The sequence below is a fragment of the Rhizophagus irregularis genome, chromosome 31 (assembly GCF_026210795.1).
Source record: "Rhizophagus irregularis chromosome 31, complete sequence".
NCBI lineage: Eukaryota > Fungi > Glomeromycota > Glomeromycetes > Glomerales > Glomeraceae > Rhizophagus > Rhizophagus irregularis.
The window spans coordinates 2,511,756-2,528,216 of NC_089459.1; the positions used below are offsets into that span (position 1 = coordinate 2,511,756).

Sequence of the window (16,461 nt, forward strand, 5' to 3'; positions counted from 1 at the left end):
TTTTGAAGAGGTTTAGACAAGCAACCTTAGCTGAGGCAAGAATCAATCTGAGGTACAACATATATATTAAAAAATTCTATCCTGCTATGCAAATATATATCTGACTATTAATAATTTAATACTCTGCTACGCATAATTATATCTGACTATTTAAAAATTATGTTATCAAATAAGCAATAATAAATCTCACATAGGAAAAATTTTTATATGTTGGTTAAGCAAACTCAAAACCTACCTTTATATATATTGTTCAGGGTCCTACTTAACCTTTTCAGTGGTTTAGAAAGTTTACGATCGAATTTATATTTTGGAACGAATATGCAGGGTTTTATAGTTTTAGTTACTAACTACACTCTGCTTTTTTTTTTATTAATTAGGGAGGTTTGTAGTTGACTGGTGGTCAGTAGTTAAAAGGAGGAAAAATAAAAAATTAATTTTATTCTAAAAGTCAGATTTTTAGAGTGAGGTTGATAGAACGTCTTAAGTGTATGTTACTATAGTAGGTCTCAAATCCAGGTTAAAACTTATAAAAGAAACTAGTTGGTTAGTATTCGTTAGTTTAGAATCTGGTACCTGCAACTATTATTATAAAATTTTGTATATTTGTATAGTTCATTACAATTTATCGCTAATAAAAAATAAAAAATAAAATAAAAACAAATCAGCCTATATGAGTTGTTTTTTTATTGCATCTGCATATGCATTATATCATACTCCTATAATATATTATATATAAAAGTCAAAAATGACATTCTAAATTTTTTTTAATATATTAAAAAAACTTGTAGAACGGTCAAAAATACATATATTATAAAGTTTCTTATAGTACATAATAAGTGTATAAGATCTTATACCAGGATTTTTTAAAAAATGGAAAAATTTAATGAAGTTATGTGATTAAAATGATCAATATAATTAATATATAAAATTACTAAAAAAGGAAGATATTACATATCACAAAATTTCATTAAATGGTGATAATAAAAAGTTTAAAGTTTTAGAATATAGCAAAAAAATGCATTTGTTATATATATCTTTATTATAATTATTAGAATTTTCCATATTGTTTATATTATTAAAAGAAAATTATGAAAATAAAAAAAGAAAAATGGCATTTTAAAATTAAAAGTTTGTTTATACACTATATAAATTAAGGTAAAATTCACTGAAAATGAATTTCACCATAAAGTTTAAAAATTCAATATAACACATATAAATCAAGGTGAAATTTACTGAAAATGAATTTCACCATAAAGTTTAAAAATTTAATATAATACATATAAATCAAGGTGAAATTCATCATTAAATTACTGAAATTTGGTATTTTAATAAAAATTTATATAAATTAAAGTAAAATTCACTATTGGTAAATATAAAATTAATCCTTTAAAAAATTCATTTTTATTAAAATTAATATATTTACATATGCCGATCAAAATTATCCGGCCACTTTGTTTTACCAAAATTATGCAGATCATCACGTGCTAATGTGACAAAAATATTATACGATTTTATATTTATAATTACAATAAACAAATTTCCATGCTTCACATTTTTCATATTTTTCAAAATTTTTCAGAAATATAAACTATTTACTGAGTAAATTTATGATTTACGTGATAATAAATTAAAAGATTTAAAAAATCCTGTAACTTTGTCAATATTAATCTAATAAACACATTTACCACCATTCGAATCGCCTCAATGAGACGAATCCAATAAGCTAAAAATCATAGCTATACGATCATTGGATCAAAACTTATTATAAAATTTATTTAAATCTTTAAAGTGCAATTACATATCGAATATCGATCCTACAAGAATGTAATTATTGCCATTCGAATCTACTTAATGAGACAAATCTAACAAATCTTAATTCATGAAGATCTAATCACTGAGTAACGAAATATTCTTGATATACGATTTTTAAATTTTAATCTATAATCTTATGCAAATTTTTATAAACTTATATAATAATATGTTTATATAAGTAGTCATAGGTCAAGCCATAATCTTATATAATATTATTTCATAATGGATAATACTTAACCTTATTAAATTTTCTGATAAAAATACTTGAAAAGCATATTAAGGACGCATGGATAGATATATCTCCAGAATATTATTGATAGCATACTTTATAGAATTAAAGAAGCTATTGCCACCAATGAAAATAGAATTCATTATTAAATTTTTATTTAAATTAACAAACAATGGCACAATGAATATATATAACTTTAAATTTTAAATTTTACAATATTATGCATATGTAAGTTTATCACTTTAAAAAAGTGGCCGGATAATTTTGATCGGCATGTATATATGTAAAAAATATTTTATATGATATATTTTTTAAATTTATTTGCAAAGAATTTTATTATTTAACAATGGGAATTTTGATATACAGTCAACTCCCTCTATAGTCACTCCCGTTATAGTCACATTCTACTATATAGTCACACCAGTTGAATGTTCAAAACACTTTATTATTAAAATCTATCCTATATAGTCACAATCTATCTATAGTCACTATCACACCTATCCTCAAAAATCTTATATTAAAAAGAACCATTTATAATCACAGTTATATAAAGAATATATTAAATAACTTGGCATCTAATAATCGTACAAAGATGTATCATAGCTTGTTAGAATCGTCTCACCGAGACGAATCGAATGGCGGTAGTTTTATCCTTTTCCTTTCGCTAACGTTTACGGCCGTACCACCCATTGCCTCTTATGGTACTAATCTCTGGATCCCGTGCCCCCCTATCATCTTCAATGGGCAACCATTACCACCTGAATACTTAATTCCTCAGGTAACAGCACCACTATAGAAGACATCCCCCATCGGGCCATTATAGGCTGATCTGAAGCTAGACACGCCGCCTACTCATCCTATACCCATTGCATGATACTGATACTCAATTTATTTAACGACCTTTAGAGAGCATCTACTTTCATGGAGGACTTTCGACAGGTAACATCAACCATCTAGTGCCCTTCCATACCACCATTTTAGGTACTAAGTCTCACTCAAAGGCCACTACAGCCCGCGATTACCTAGCACCGATAGTACAGTTGTTTACCCCAAGTGGTATACTTTGTAGTGACCACTCGGACAGGAAGTAGCAGGCTTCTGTCCAGGATCACCCCTTATGGTGGGTATCAACCACTAGGGATCACCAACCAGGACCCAAGAAGTGGGGAATCGAACCCCATAACCATGCTACCTGTTCTGCGCACGAACACCTTGGTTGGTCTAAGACCTAACAGAAGGTCAAACTACCACTAAGACATTGCACCCTCAGCTTTACCATCTAGGACGACCATCTAGCCATTACTGACCCCAAGTGGTATCGTGGAGTGACCACCTGAACAGGAAGTCCCCCCCAAGGTATAGTAGTGACCTCAAGGACAGGACTGCGCAGCATACCAATGGCTCACGTAGGGAACGTTAGAAGGACGCCGCCTGCTTAGTTGAAATGTGCGGATAACCGTACACACTAATTCACCATGATGCAGTCCAACTACACTAATCCCTGTACCTTCACGCTATTGGTTGTAGCGTCCGCAGTAAAATTCTTTTTATTTCCGTGGTCATGGGAATCGAACCTGCGACCTCACCATACTCAGGCTTAATGAGGGTCTCAGTAACTAACCACCGAGATAGGGTGACCAACCCTAGTTTTATCCTTTTCCTTTGCAAGTGTTTACGGCCAGACCACCCATTGCCTCTTATGAGACTAATCTCGGGTCTGTGTCCTATCATCTTCACTGGGCAACTATTATACTGAGTACTTAATTCCTCAGGTAACAGCACCACTATAGAAGACATCTCCCATCGGGCCATTTTAGGCTGATCTGAAGCTAGGTACACGCCGCCTACTCATCCTATACCCATTGCATGATACTGATACTCAATTTATTTTACGACCTTTAGAGAGCAAGTTTTATCCTTTTCCGATCACTGGCTGACGAGTTATTCAACAAAATGTTAAACATCGGCATTATAATATTTCTTGATTTACGTTTACTGCACCATTTAACATTTTGCTAGATTTCTCGGTACCTAGTGATTGTAAAAACACGATTTATAGCTCGTTGGAATCGCCTCATCGAGACGAATCGAATGGTGGTAAGCTCATCTCTTTGTGATCAATATTGACGGAGTTATTACTTAAAAACCATTTAATATTTTTTAATTTCGGAAATTGATCTAGTGATTGGATTTCGATGTATCTTATACCATTAGATTTGTCTCATCAAGACGAATCGAATGGTAGTAAAATCGTCTTTCTAGGATCAATATTGACAGAGTTATTACACAAAAACCATTAATATTTTTTTAATTTCGGAAATTAATCTAGTGATTGGATTTCGACGTATTTTATACCATTAGAACCGTCTCATCAAGACGAATCGAATGGCGGTAAGATCATCTCTCTACGATTAATATTGGCGAAGTTACGATACAATAAAGTTTTAAGTATAATTCTGGCTAAAATTATGTTAATTTTTGGCCGGAATTATGATATACAAATATAAGAAATTTTTTATATAGTCACATCTCTTTATAATCACCAAATATGGCAACTCTTTCCTGAATTTTTGAAAATACTAATAAAATTTATTTTTGAAATTTTCGTTCGAAAATTTCTTAGTGCTCGTTTCAAATACTAATATTTCTTCAGTTGCTTTCCTCTTTACTGAGTTTCTACTATGTCTACACCTCCAGCTCCTTCTGTTATTAACCCGGATATTCTGCCGCCACCGCGTCCTATTACTTCTACTCCCTCTGGAGACCGACCTTTATCTCCCACGACTACCGCTGGCGCGCCTAATAAACGTTCGCGTATTGTCACTGATGATGCTATGAATGTTGATATAACTTCACCCTCTGCTCCTGCTCCCAACCTTATTTCTACCGTTCCTTCTGGTCTTCCTGTCAACAAAGTCCAAGTGATTACATCTCCTCAAAATACTACCACTCCTGTTGAAACTGTTGATGCTTCTATTCATGCTCCCTCTAACACCAGTGGTAAAGGCAAAGCTGTCATCTTTGATATCCCGGAACGACGACCATCCTCTGACGGTAGTGCTACCGCTATTAAATCCGCTCCATCTCGTTATCATGCTGCGGCATATTTACGCGACGCGCCTGACGCGTTCAAAACTAAATTCACCACCAATCGCTCCATGTGTGACGAAGTGGATTGTTCATTCTCCCGATATTCCTCATATGGTGCCCGCGTACGCTGCGATGGATCAGGAGATAACAAAAAGATCCTTGTCTTCTTTAATGATCAGCATGATTATACCGATTGTGTCAGCTCCCCACGTGCAGATCTTCTCAATTTAGCCTTTATGCATTATTCCCCTGCAGATGCCAAACTCAATGACGAAGCGAAGTCTTTGTTTGTTACCGACATCCCACTTTTCCTTACTGAGACCCAAGTCCGTCAGGCATTTTCCCGATATGGTACCGTAATCAAGTGCAAACTTACCCCTAGAAACCATTATTATAATGGACATATCCAGTTTTCTTCTACGGATGCAATTACCCAATTTAATGATATTTGGGCGATTATTTGCCTTGGTAATTCTTTACGTGTCTGCCCGGCATCCTTTTCGAAATCCCAACGTGATAGCCGCAGAGAATATGTTGCTATTCTTGCCGGCATTCCGAAGAATATTAAAGAAGCTGATCTGTTAGAAATTGCTACTCAAGTCAATGCTAAGCGGCCCTTAATGTCCCCTTGTCTATCAGTTCTTACAATGCCTCAAACCCTACGTATATTTGAATTTCTCCTCGTTTGAATCTCTTGAAGCTGCCAAAGAAATGACCGTGGCTTTCCGCGGCAAAGGACTAACATGGCACCCTCCCAATGAAGCACAAATTTTATGCCACGTTTGTGGGCGTCCTGGTTGTTCTCCCTCTAAGTGCAATCCCCGTCCTACACCGGAAGCTGATGATTGCCTCAACAAACTTTACTCTCGCTTCAATGCTGGCCCTAGACGTGGCTGTCAGGACTCATGACAATCATGTGACAATTCTAATTCCCGTTCAAGATCACGTTCCAATTCTCGATCTCGCAATAATAATTCCTCTTCATCTCGCTCTAATAACAGCCATAATAATTCTAACACTTCTCGTTTTAATACTCCTCGAAATAGCAACCGGACCAACAATACTAACAATAATCCCAGGAACAATGATAATTCTTCCGGACCTACTCAACCTCCGCACAGACCTCATTCTATCATTTCTACAACACCTACATCTTCATCTGACAATCCTGCTCTTACACTTCCTCAGCATGTTATTGATGAATTAAAGGCGCAGATCAAAGAGATCGCTAACACCCTCCATACTCTCGAGGAAACTGTCTCTTGGATGAATGATACTTTCACGACTCATCAGTATAAGCTATCTGAGCTGGAATCAATGATGAATTATGATGCCCCTGACGACTCTAAATTGCATTCGCCTCCAAATGATCATGACCATTATAATCATTCTTATGACAATGGATGGGATGATGCTCCAATCTGAGACACGAATTCTGGATTCAATCTTCCTCCCCACACTTCCTCTTCTCTTATGGATGTTTCTCCTGATGCCTCCTTCTCAGCTTTGGATCCTAGCTCTGTCCTATCAAACCGACATGTCCCCTTACCTATCTCCCGCCCTATTAATATCACCCCTGACGCTAACACTTTCCGTTTGCAATCAGAAATTTTTAATGTTACTAATACACAAAAGAATCTTTCTGCCCAACTTGGTTCAATTATGGAAAAATTGGACTCCTTCTATCCCTCAAAACCCTCCCCTTCTAATGATTGAACACCAATTTATATCGGGTGCATCACAGGGATTTCACCCTCCTAATAGTGCGTTACCTAATAATAATAGTTTTAATAATCTCTCTTCTCCTTCTTTTTCTTCCCCTCTTATTAACTTTGGGCAAATCAATGTTAATGGTTTGTGCTCCTCTGTTCGACAATTGCATTTGTTAAATTATTTTTTGCATTCTTCCTTTGGCGTTTTATCTTTAAATGATACTCGTCTTACTTCTTTTGGTGCTAAATTTATTTATCAGAATGAACATTCCCATTATAATTTTAAATCCTATTGGGCACCTTCCCCTTCTAATTCACGACCTCATGATGGTGTTGGTCTTTTACTGCGCCATCCTTTACACAAACATGTTCAGAAGATTGATCCTTGGAAAGGTCGTCTTTTAAAATTGGATCTTTTTTTCCATCAAACAAAAATTTCTATTATTTCTGTTTATATTCCTCCTTATCACTCTATTCATTATAAAGAACGAGATGCTATTTTTGCACAACTTAATTTATGGCTTGATAAAGCCCGTTCTAATAATTATCATGTAGTAATCCTTGGTGATTTTAATGCAGATGAACTTTCACATTCACACCTTCCTCAACATCATTCAAAAATTTTACGATCACTCTCCTCTCGATATTTTACGGATCATCAATCCCATATTTCTTCATTTTCAGGTCCTAGTCCTACCTTTTATCATCCAAATGGTTCTTCAAGACTTGATTATATTTGGTCATCCCCTGGTTTTCTTGCTCCCGGTCTTTTCTCTCATGTTGAATCTTGTCCTAAGTTAAATGACAATCCATTTACTGATCACCGTGTACTTATAACGGCTTTTGATTTTAGCTCCAGTTTCGCTACTCTAGCTAAAGCTAGATTAAAACAAAAAAGCGAACAACGCACCATTTTTCTCTACAAGAATTTGAAAGATGATACTTGGGACAAATTTTCTATTGAAGTAAACTCGCGTCTTGAGTTGTATTTGACCACACATCATCCTTCTATATCTTCACTTTCAGCTCTTTCTTTGGACAAACTTTGGCACGCTCTTAAACGTTCTATTCTTGGTGGTGCCATTGATTCTCTACTATTTCAACATGTATCCAATACCCACCACCATAAACATCCTCCTGAGCTTACGATACTTATTGCTATCAACAAATTTTTGGATAGATTATTATTCAAACTGACCACGTCTCGGCCTAGTCGTCCAGCTCAAATTTCACAGATGATTAACTCTTTGTCTACACAATTATCTCTTCTCAAATCTCTTTTAAAAGATTATACTATACCTAATTATAGTACAACACCACTTCCCGCTTTTATCAAATTTTTGCGTTCGCAGAAAACTTTGGTCTCTGCATATCTTTCCACGCAATTTCAGCAACATCATGTAGATTCCATTGAATATTATACTGCTCTTAGAGATGAACATTTCTCTACGTCCCTGGGCTCCTTTATTTCTTCAGCCCTATCAGTGGAACATCGTTCTATCGTTCTAGATAGAGTCTTGGTTGTTATTGACTCTAAACCCACTTTACTTACTGATCCTTCAGATATCAAGCAAGCTGCTATTAACCACTTCCAATCGGTTGTTACTCCTCCTTTGGTCCGGTATTCTTCTATGGATTCATTTCCTCCACGATGGCAAAGAGTATATACTCCTCTTTCTGATATTGATTTGTCGTTATATATCTCGGTCATGTCTCCTATTTTGGAAGATGAATGGAAAAACATTCTCAATTCTATGCCCAATAACAAAGCCTCTGGTCCTTCAAAAATTTCTTATGAGATGCTCAAACATTTAACTGGAGAAGCTTTCAATTTATCCTTTATTTTAGCTAATGCCTGCCTCATTCATGGAGATATTCCTGCTGATTGGCGTGAAGCGCTTGTTTATCCCATTCCAAAGCCTCATGAATTTGACGCACAATTAAAGAATACGCGACCTATTACTTTGTTGGAAACTGTACGAAAATGTGTGGTTAAGGTCGTTACAACTCGTCTTTCAAAAATCCTAGCTGACAACCAAGTGCTCCAAGGTGGTAATTTTGCTGGATTGCCAGGTGGTTCCACTGACATTCCTATTAAGATGCTTGATGCTATTATTCATCAACGACGCTTTGATAAAAGCGATGACCAAGAGTTATGGATTGTTTCTCAGGATATTTCTAAGGCCTTTGACTCAATTGATTTAAACATGCTTAGATTAGCTTTAATCCGTCTGCATATACCGTCTTTATTGATTAAATTTATTATCAACCTTTTTACAAGACGTAATAATAAAATTATTACCCATTATGGTGATACTTCTGGATATAGAGTTAGAATTGGTATTGACCAGGGTGAAATCATTTCTCCATTATTATGGGTCATTTATTTGGATCCTTTGCTTACCACACTTAATCGGAGCCTGCGATCCCTTTATTTTCGAAATCTTCTGCACTATTGGATTATTCTCCAACTGAATATGAACAACATAATCTCCTTGTTTCGCATATTACATTTATGGACGACTCCACTTTGATTGCTTCATCTAAACGAGGAATTGAAGATCGCCTTTCCATTACTGCTGAATTTTATACTTTAAATAATACTCAAGCAAATTCAGCAAAATATATCCTTCTTTCTTCTGAACAATTTTCTCAAACTGTAATGTTTGATCTTTCTCCCTCCCCCTTAATCTCAAGTCCTACTCTTACTTTAAAAGCGTTAGCTTTATCAACATCTTTCCGTTTTTTAGGTGTTTGGTTCTGCCTGTCGGCTTCTTCTCGCTTTGTTCACAACCAAACTACTTCTATGGTCAAAGATATGGCTGCTTTACTTAGTCCTAAAAAGCTTTTGGCTCAACACGTGGCTTATCTTTATAATGTTGTCCTGCTTCCGAGGCTAGAATTTCGCCTACAAACCACATTGTTTGCGGAATCTACCATTAATCGCATGGTTTCTCCAATGCTTTCTCTTATTCGACAAAAGGCTGGTCTTGCCTCAGTTACTCCTCTTTCTGCGTTTTTCACATTATTACCATTTTCAATCCAACATGCATTTGGTCATTTTCTTTCATCCCATGTGGCTTCATGGCAGAAAATTTTTTCTCACCCTTCATATAAACCTTTTGCCAATTATATGATTACTTATCTTCAAGGTTTTTTGGACTGTGATACCTGCCCTTCTACTATTAATTTAGAACCATGGTCTCATACCTTTTCCCTGCGAACACATTTTTTATTCAATTCTTTATTATTCTCTTCTCGATTAAATATCACGTGGTCTTTAATGTTCCGACCTCTGAGGAAAGATTTACGTCCGGCGATTCCACTCTGGTCTATTTTACCAAAAGACTTATTTACTTCCATGAAAAATGTCCGAAAAAATTTCAGCACTCGTTTCCTTGCCCAACTGATTACGCCATGTGGCTCTCGACTTCTCTCGTGGAAAGATTTACGCTTTCTTAAATGAGTATCGAACAAAGGATCTGTGCCTGCTTGGTTTAATTATTTGTTCAATCTTATTGTTATTCCTAATTCGCCTTCTTTTTTTATTTTACAACAATTTAGAATTCCTAGTTCTCATACTGTAGCTTCTATTTCCTTTATAGATATTAGTCGAAATTATTGGTTTAACCCTCAATGGGCTATTTCTTTTAATCGTAATACTAACTCTTTTCTTGTTGGCCGTGTGATTACTACCTATCCTGCTCCACGTAATGAAGCTCTTATTTCACATTGGATTGCGTCTTCGGTTGATGACTTGCTTTCTGATTTTAATGCGTGTCAAGGTTGTGCCTCTGCTCTCCCGTGATCCTCTACCTCTAAGACTCTGCTTAAACGATGTCCCTCTGAAAGATGTTTCTCTTATGTTCCATTATCAAGTTTGATCCGTTATCCTACGAAACCTCGTACTTATATACATGCGGACACTCGTTCGGTTTCACTCTCTGCCTCGTTAGGCTATGCCAAATCTCTTTTACTATTCCATCTTTTTGCTCCGGATCGGTTACCTTCTATAAATGAACAAATGCCCAGGATTTCTGATATCCAACTTCCTTCATCGGTGTATACACTTTATATTGATGGTTCCTTCCTTCCTCCTTCTAGTCATCCGGTATCCTCGATGGCTTATGTATGGACTGCTATAGATTCTGATGGATTTATTTTGGAATCTCATTATAATATTATTTCTTCTATTTTTCCTTCTGCTTTACGTTCAGAAGTTTTTGCTTTATTGCATGGACTGGACTCCCTCCCTCCGAATTCCAAGATTACTGTCGCCACTGATTGTGCCCAATTACTTTCCCTATGGTCCTCGCACGTGAATGCTCCTTTTATTCCCAGAATGCTTAAAGAATTTAACCATCTCTTATGGTCCTCTATACGAGCTATAAAGTCACATAAGAATCTGGATGTTACCTTGATCAAGGTTCCTGCTCACGCTGATGACACTTTGAATAAACATGTGGATGTATTAGCTAAAGCCGCTCATACGGACTCACACCTTTCTTCTCGTCCATCATTGGAATTGTTAGCTCCTTGCATATTACAATTTAATTCTTTACCTGTGGATATGAATATCCGGAAATTCATCAGAGATATTTTTGACGCTAAAACTCTTTTAACTCTTGCTTTATTACCAAGATTTAATTCCTCTTCTTCAACTTCTGATATTGATTGGGCTTGTACCAAATTTTGTCTCATTAATGATAAACAATTTGTCTCCCATCGGAATGGCCGTTCCGAGTTTTGTGGTTTCCGTATCAAACTACTATTAGATATGCTTCCGACGCTGACAACTCTTCAGAGACGAAAGCCTCATCTTTATAATCCAAGTTGGCTTTGTCTTCAATGTAACTCTTTTCCCGAAACTTTAGACCACTTGTGGACTTGTCCTTATATCTTACCGGAATTTAGCCCTTTTAATACTTTTAAAATACTTCTATTGGCTCTTCAGACTAATTATCTTGATAAATTCCTTTCCGCGTCATTTTTAATACCTTTGCTGGACTCTTTTGCTGCTGAATTTATGGCTCTTGATTGTTGGGATTGTGACCCTCCTTCATTTTCTTGCCTGAGACTCGCACGAGGACTTATACTGTTATCCCTTACTGAATTCCTTGGAATTTATTTCTCTTCACCTACCATATGGTCTATCTTAGATACACCTTTGCACGACTTTCATTTTGACCTTTATGTTCAGATCTGGTTGTGCCGTTCTATTTTCTTTTATCATTGGGAATCAGCTCAAGGCATCACTAAAAAAATGAAATTGTCAGCTCTTGATCCTTCTTCTATTTCACGCACTTCCTTTAACATTCCTCCTGATTCTTCAATACCTTCCCCTGGCGACAGTTTTCTTGGATTCCTGGGTTTCTTGGTTTCCTCTTCTATAATCCGTGGGGGATCTTGGATTTCACATTTGGATTTTTGGCGCCGCTTAACAGTTCAGCCTCTACTTAGGATTTCTTTTTGGTAACGGATCGGATCTTAGGACATGCTGGATAGTTGACTCACACTGGCCTTCGGGTAAAGATGGGGTATGCGTTTCTGTAATAGTTTGTTTTTCTTTACTTAATTTTATTTTGTTTAGATTTCTTTACTTGTATGAATCGTGAAGCTAGTTTTTTTTTATTTTTGTTTAAATTTTATATATTCTGTAATATAGTTCGATTTGTTTCTTGTACTTTTCGTTTAAATTTTAATAAAAGATAAAGTCATAAGACTGTTTGCTCATAATCACCAAATATGGACTGTCCCAAATGTGTGACTATAAAGAGAGTTGACTGTACTGTATTAGAAAATTTAATGAATATAATATAATTAAATACAATTTTCAAACAAACTTTATATTTTAGAATTTAATAATAATTATTTTACATATTTGTTATTTAAATTATCTAAATTTTTAACTCTAACCAAAATTATAATTTATTTAAAATTAACTATTAGTATTAGTGATACTTTTATATTTTAATTTAAATGCAATTTTTCTAGTATTATTTAAATAAGTTTTGCTAATTTACCTTCTAGATTAAATAATCTGGATTAAATTATTCTTTTAAAATTTATATTTTATATTAATCATTTTTTTTTAAAAAAAAATATAGGTTTTATTTATTTAAACATTATAAAGTATAATGATAAATTTTCTTATATTTTTGATGTCAATGCCTCTTGTTTTTGATTTTTGACAATGCCTCTTGTTTTTAATTGTAACCATAATTTACAGAAAATTTGGGCAAAATTATATAATTATATAAAATTTATTAGTATTAAAATTAAATTATCCAGATTAAATCACCTAAGTTCAAATTAGTCTTATACTATTTAAATTTAGCTAAATTATTTGTGTAAATTGCCTGATTAACTGGCTAAAACAGTGGTAAGGTAATGTTGTAATTAGTTATTTGAATTATTTTTTACTACTATGGTAACTTTATAATCAGTAATTGAACAAAAACAATTATTAAAAACTTTATTGCCTACTAATTAACTGTTAAGTATAATTTTTAGTTTTTTTATTTATATTAGTAACAGATAAATCTTAATTATATAAAAATTTGAATTTATTTGTGTATTGACTGTTAATTTTCTAGGTGGTTAGGCTTGTATGAATTTAATAATATTTCATATAATCAACCAAGTACATCAACACGACTAATAATTAGCAAACCAACTGCTATAATTTTAGAACTAATTGAGAAAGTTGACTGTTTCTTAAAAGAGCCATCTATATGATCTATAAGATAATATATCAATATTTTCCACAATTGAATCCTTTTTGGCTAGTCTGGTTAGTTCAGGAAATTATTACAGCTATATCATTTATATCATGTATGTGTACAGCAAACTACGTATTCTACGTATTATGAGTGTAAATATAGCTTAAAGAAAGTAATAGTCATTAAACGCCTTTTAATACATCATCTGTTCTAATTACATCTTTAATTCACTAAATAAATTTAATTAGATTTACCAAGGAAGCTCTTCGTCAGTAATCCCTCTTAACATAACTTTTAAATACATTGGCATTTCTACACCTTCCAAAACTTCTAGAGCAACATTAATAACTTCTTCCCTTCCATTGAATTGTCTTAATACATCAACACATTCACAAATACCTTGTCTTAAATACATTTCGCCAGCATCTCTATTCATATATTCAGGTCCCATTCTTCTTTGATCACATAACCACATATTCTGCGATGGAATATATTTACTAAATCTTCTTAAATAAGGTGCCATCCATCTAATAACCAATTCTCTTGAAGGTGTAACGACTTCTGCTAAACACTCAAATAAAACAGAATTATATGAAGTAGCATTTAATAATGTAATAAAAGCATCCATACCACAAGAAGAAGTTGGAGATTCATCCCATTGTTTTGTTGCTTCTTCTACTTTAAATGGAGCTGAACTTGTCGCTACTCTTTTTTTATATTGTAACCATAATTCTGCACCTACTGGACAATTTGTTTTAAGGATGAGTAAAAAACGACTTTCTTGAAACTCGTTTGGTGCTGTATATACTGATACTAGTCGGTCTATAAATCTTCTTAAGTCAACTGACATATTTTATAAAGAAAAAATGTAAAAGTGAAGGAAAGGATCTTAAAAAAAAAAGTTTAAAAGTTTTAAATAACAAACCTTTAAATAAAAAATTATCTTGCTGAAATTTCAGCGGGAATTTTGGAATTTAATAGAAAAATCAAAACTAGTGTAACAATATTATACATATGATATATAATGATTTTTTACAATCTATCATCTTTACGCTTCAAATGGTAAGTTTTTCCGCTATTTTTCATGGAAATATTTCGTAAAAACTTTTTTATCAATAAAATTTAAATTTTTTTACTTTATAAAGTCGCGACTAGAGTTGATAGGTCCTCAGGGTAAATAAGTTATTCCTTCAAAATTGTTACTTTGTCGCAAAATTAACTTTATTCAAAACAGGTCTTCGCACTGATGGTCGACGTTTTAATGAATTGCGTAATATGAATTGTAAACCTTCGGTATTAAGTCAAGCTGACGGTTCAGCGTATATTGAACAAGGGAATACAAAATGTTTGGCCGCTGTTTATGGACCCAGAGAGGTTCTTCATTGTTCTTATTCGTTTATATTGAACTATTTAATAAATCAAATTTTAATTCTTTTGCTTCTGCAGGCAAGGACGAAAGCTCAAGTACTCCATAACAGAGCAAATATTAACGTAGAAATTTCTTTAGCTCCTTTTAGTATGGAAGAAAGGAAAAAAAGATCTAAATCTGACAAGTAAATAGTATTTAATTGTGTTATTATAGTTAAGTTTAATTGACACGCAACGACTATATTATATGCTAGGCGTATCTTGGAGATTGCATCGGCTGTAAAACAAACTTTTGAACCAATTATAATGACTGAATTATATGCCAGGTCTCAAATTGATATTTATTTACAAATATTACAGTTTGACGGAGGTAAGTCTTGAAAGCAAAAAATTATTATTTCAAATTTCACAATAAATTAATTCTTATTCTTTTTCATAGGTACTGTTCAAATTTGTATAAATGCTGCAACATTAGCGATAATTGATGCAGGCATACCAATGAAGGACTATGTATGTGCTTGTTCAGCTGGTTGCATAGATGATGAACCTGTCTTAGATTTGAATCACCTCGAAGAATCAAATACGCCAGAGTTAACCGTGGCTCTATTACCAAAAAATGATAAAATTACTTTGTTACAGGTAAAAAAAGATACATATCCGTGATGCTAAGTTTCTTTTTCATCTCATTAAAATATTTTTTTGTAGATGGAGTCCAGATTACATATTGATAAATTTCAACAAGTTATGGAAATGGCTGCTAAAGGATGTAAAGAAATCCATACTGTTCTGGATAAGGCTGTTAGAGAAAACATTAAAGATTTACTTAAAAAAAGTTCTATCTAGAAACTAAGTTGTGAATATATTGTAAATGGAAACAATATATAACCAGTCGAATATTCATTTCTTTCTTATAATATGTTTAAATGTTCCCATAATTGGACCTATTATTCTTTCCGCAGTCCATGGAGTCATCCATACACAAGCTGCAATGCGTAAAGGCATTATCGCCTTTACAAAAGAAAGATAGTTTTATATTAATTAGGTTTTACATAAAAGTGACACGTTATTCTTAATTATAATTTTAAATACCTTAACGACAGCGTAACTTGTAGCAGCATTTAGTGCAATTCTACTGCCATTGTTAAAAGGTGGATAGCCATAATAAGTTACCACTTTATTAATAAATTTATTTCCTTCGTCAAGTGCTTGTTGAGGAAAAGGAATTTGTATACCTGTAGAAGAAAGAAAAATATAAACTAATGGTATAGGGACTATAGCTGTTAATTCATGTAAAATTGCAAAAGAGACAATATATGATCCAGGTTTTGAACGGAAGTCTGCTGCATGTTTACGCCAGCCTTTTAAAGTTTCTGTTTTGTTAGTGGAAGAGGAGGTTGTTAGTTTACGACATATTAAAGAAGAGCTATTGTATAATTGAATTGATTTATGCAAATTAAAACTTTTATGAAAATTTAAAAAGAGCGTCATTATTATTAAAGTAATAATAATAATTCAATTACTATATAAC

At 33.6% G+C, this 16,461-nt stretch overlaps 3 protein-coding genes across 3 annotated transcripts; 1 reads left to right on the forward strand and 2 right to left on the reverse strand.

The window, feature by feature from the left end:
* Window positions 1-13,702: 13,702 nt before the first annotated feature.
* On the reverse strand, window positions 13,703-14,415 carry OCT59_022669 (uncharacterized protein; the record flags this gene model as incomplete). The annotated part of the gene is made up of 4 exons (XM_066144919.1): window positions 13,703-13,727; window positions 13,820-13,895; window positions 13,965-14,129; window positions 14,196-14,415. 4 exons carry the CDS (start codon window positions 14,413-14,415, stop codon window positions 13,703-13,705), a joined length of 486 nt encoding a protein of 161 aa, XP_066006335.1.
* Window positions 14,416-14,615: 200 nt separating this feature from the next.
* OCT59_022670 (uncharacterized protein) lies at window positions 14,616-16,015 on the forward strand. The gene is made up of 6 exons (XM_066144920.1): window positions 14,616-14,627; window positions 14,711-14,738; window positions 14,800-15,118; window positions 15,188-15,303; window positions 15,373-15,572; window positions 15,639-16,015. Exons 1-6 carry the CDS (start codon window positions 14,625-14,627, stop codon window positions 15,774-15,776), a joined length of 804 nt encoding a protein of 267 aa, XP_066006336.1. The 5' UTR covers window positions 14,616-14,624; the 3' UTR covers window positions 15,777-16,015.
* Window positions 15,831-16,421, reverse strand: OCT59_022671 (uncharacterized protein; the record flags this gene model as incomplete). Its single annotated transcript, XM_025308922.2, has 2 exons — window positions 15,831-15,941; window positions 16,023-16,421. 2 exons carry the CDS (start codon window positions 16,419-16,421, stop codon window positions 15,831-15,833), a joined length of 510 nt encoding a protein of 169 aa, XP_025182650.2.
* Window positions 16,422-16,461: the final 40 nt, after the last annotated feature.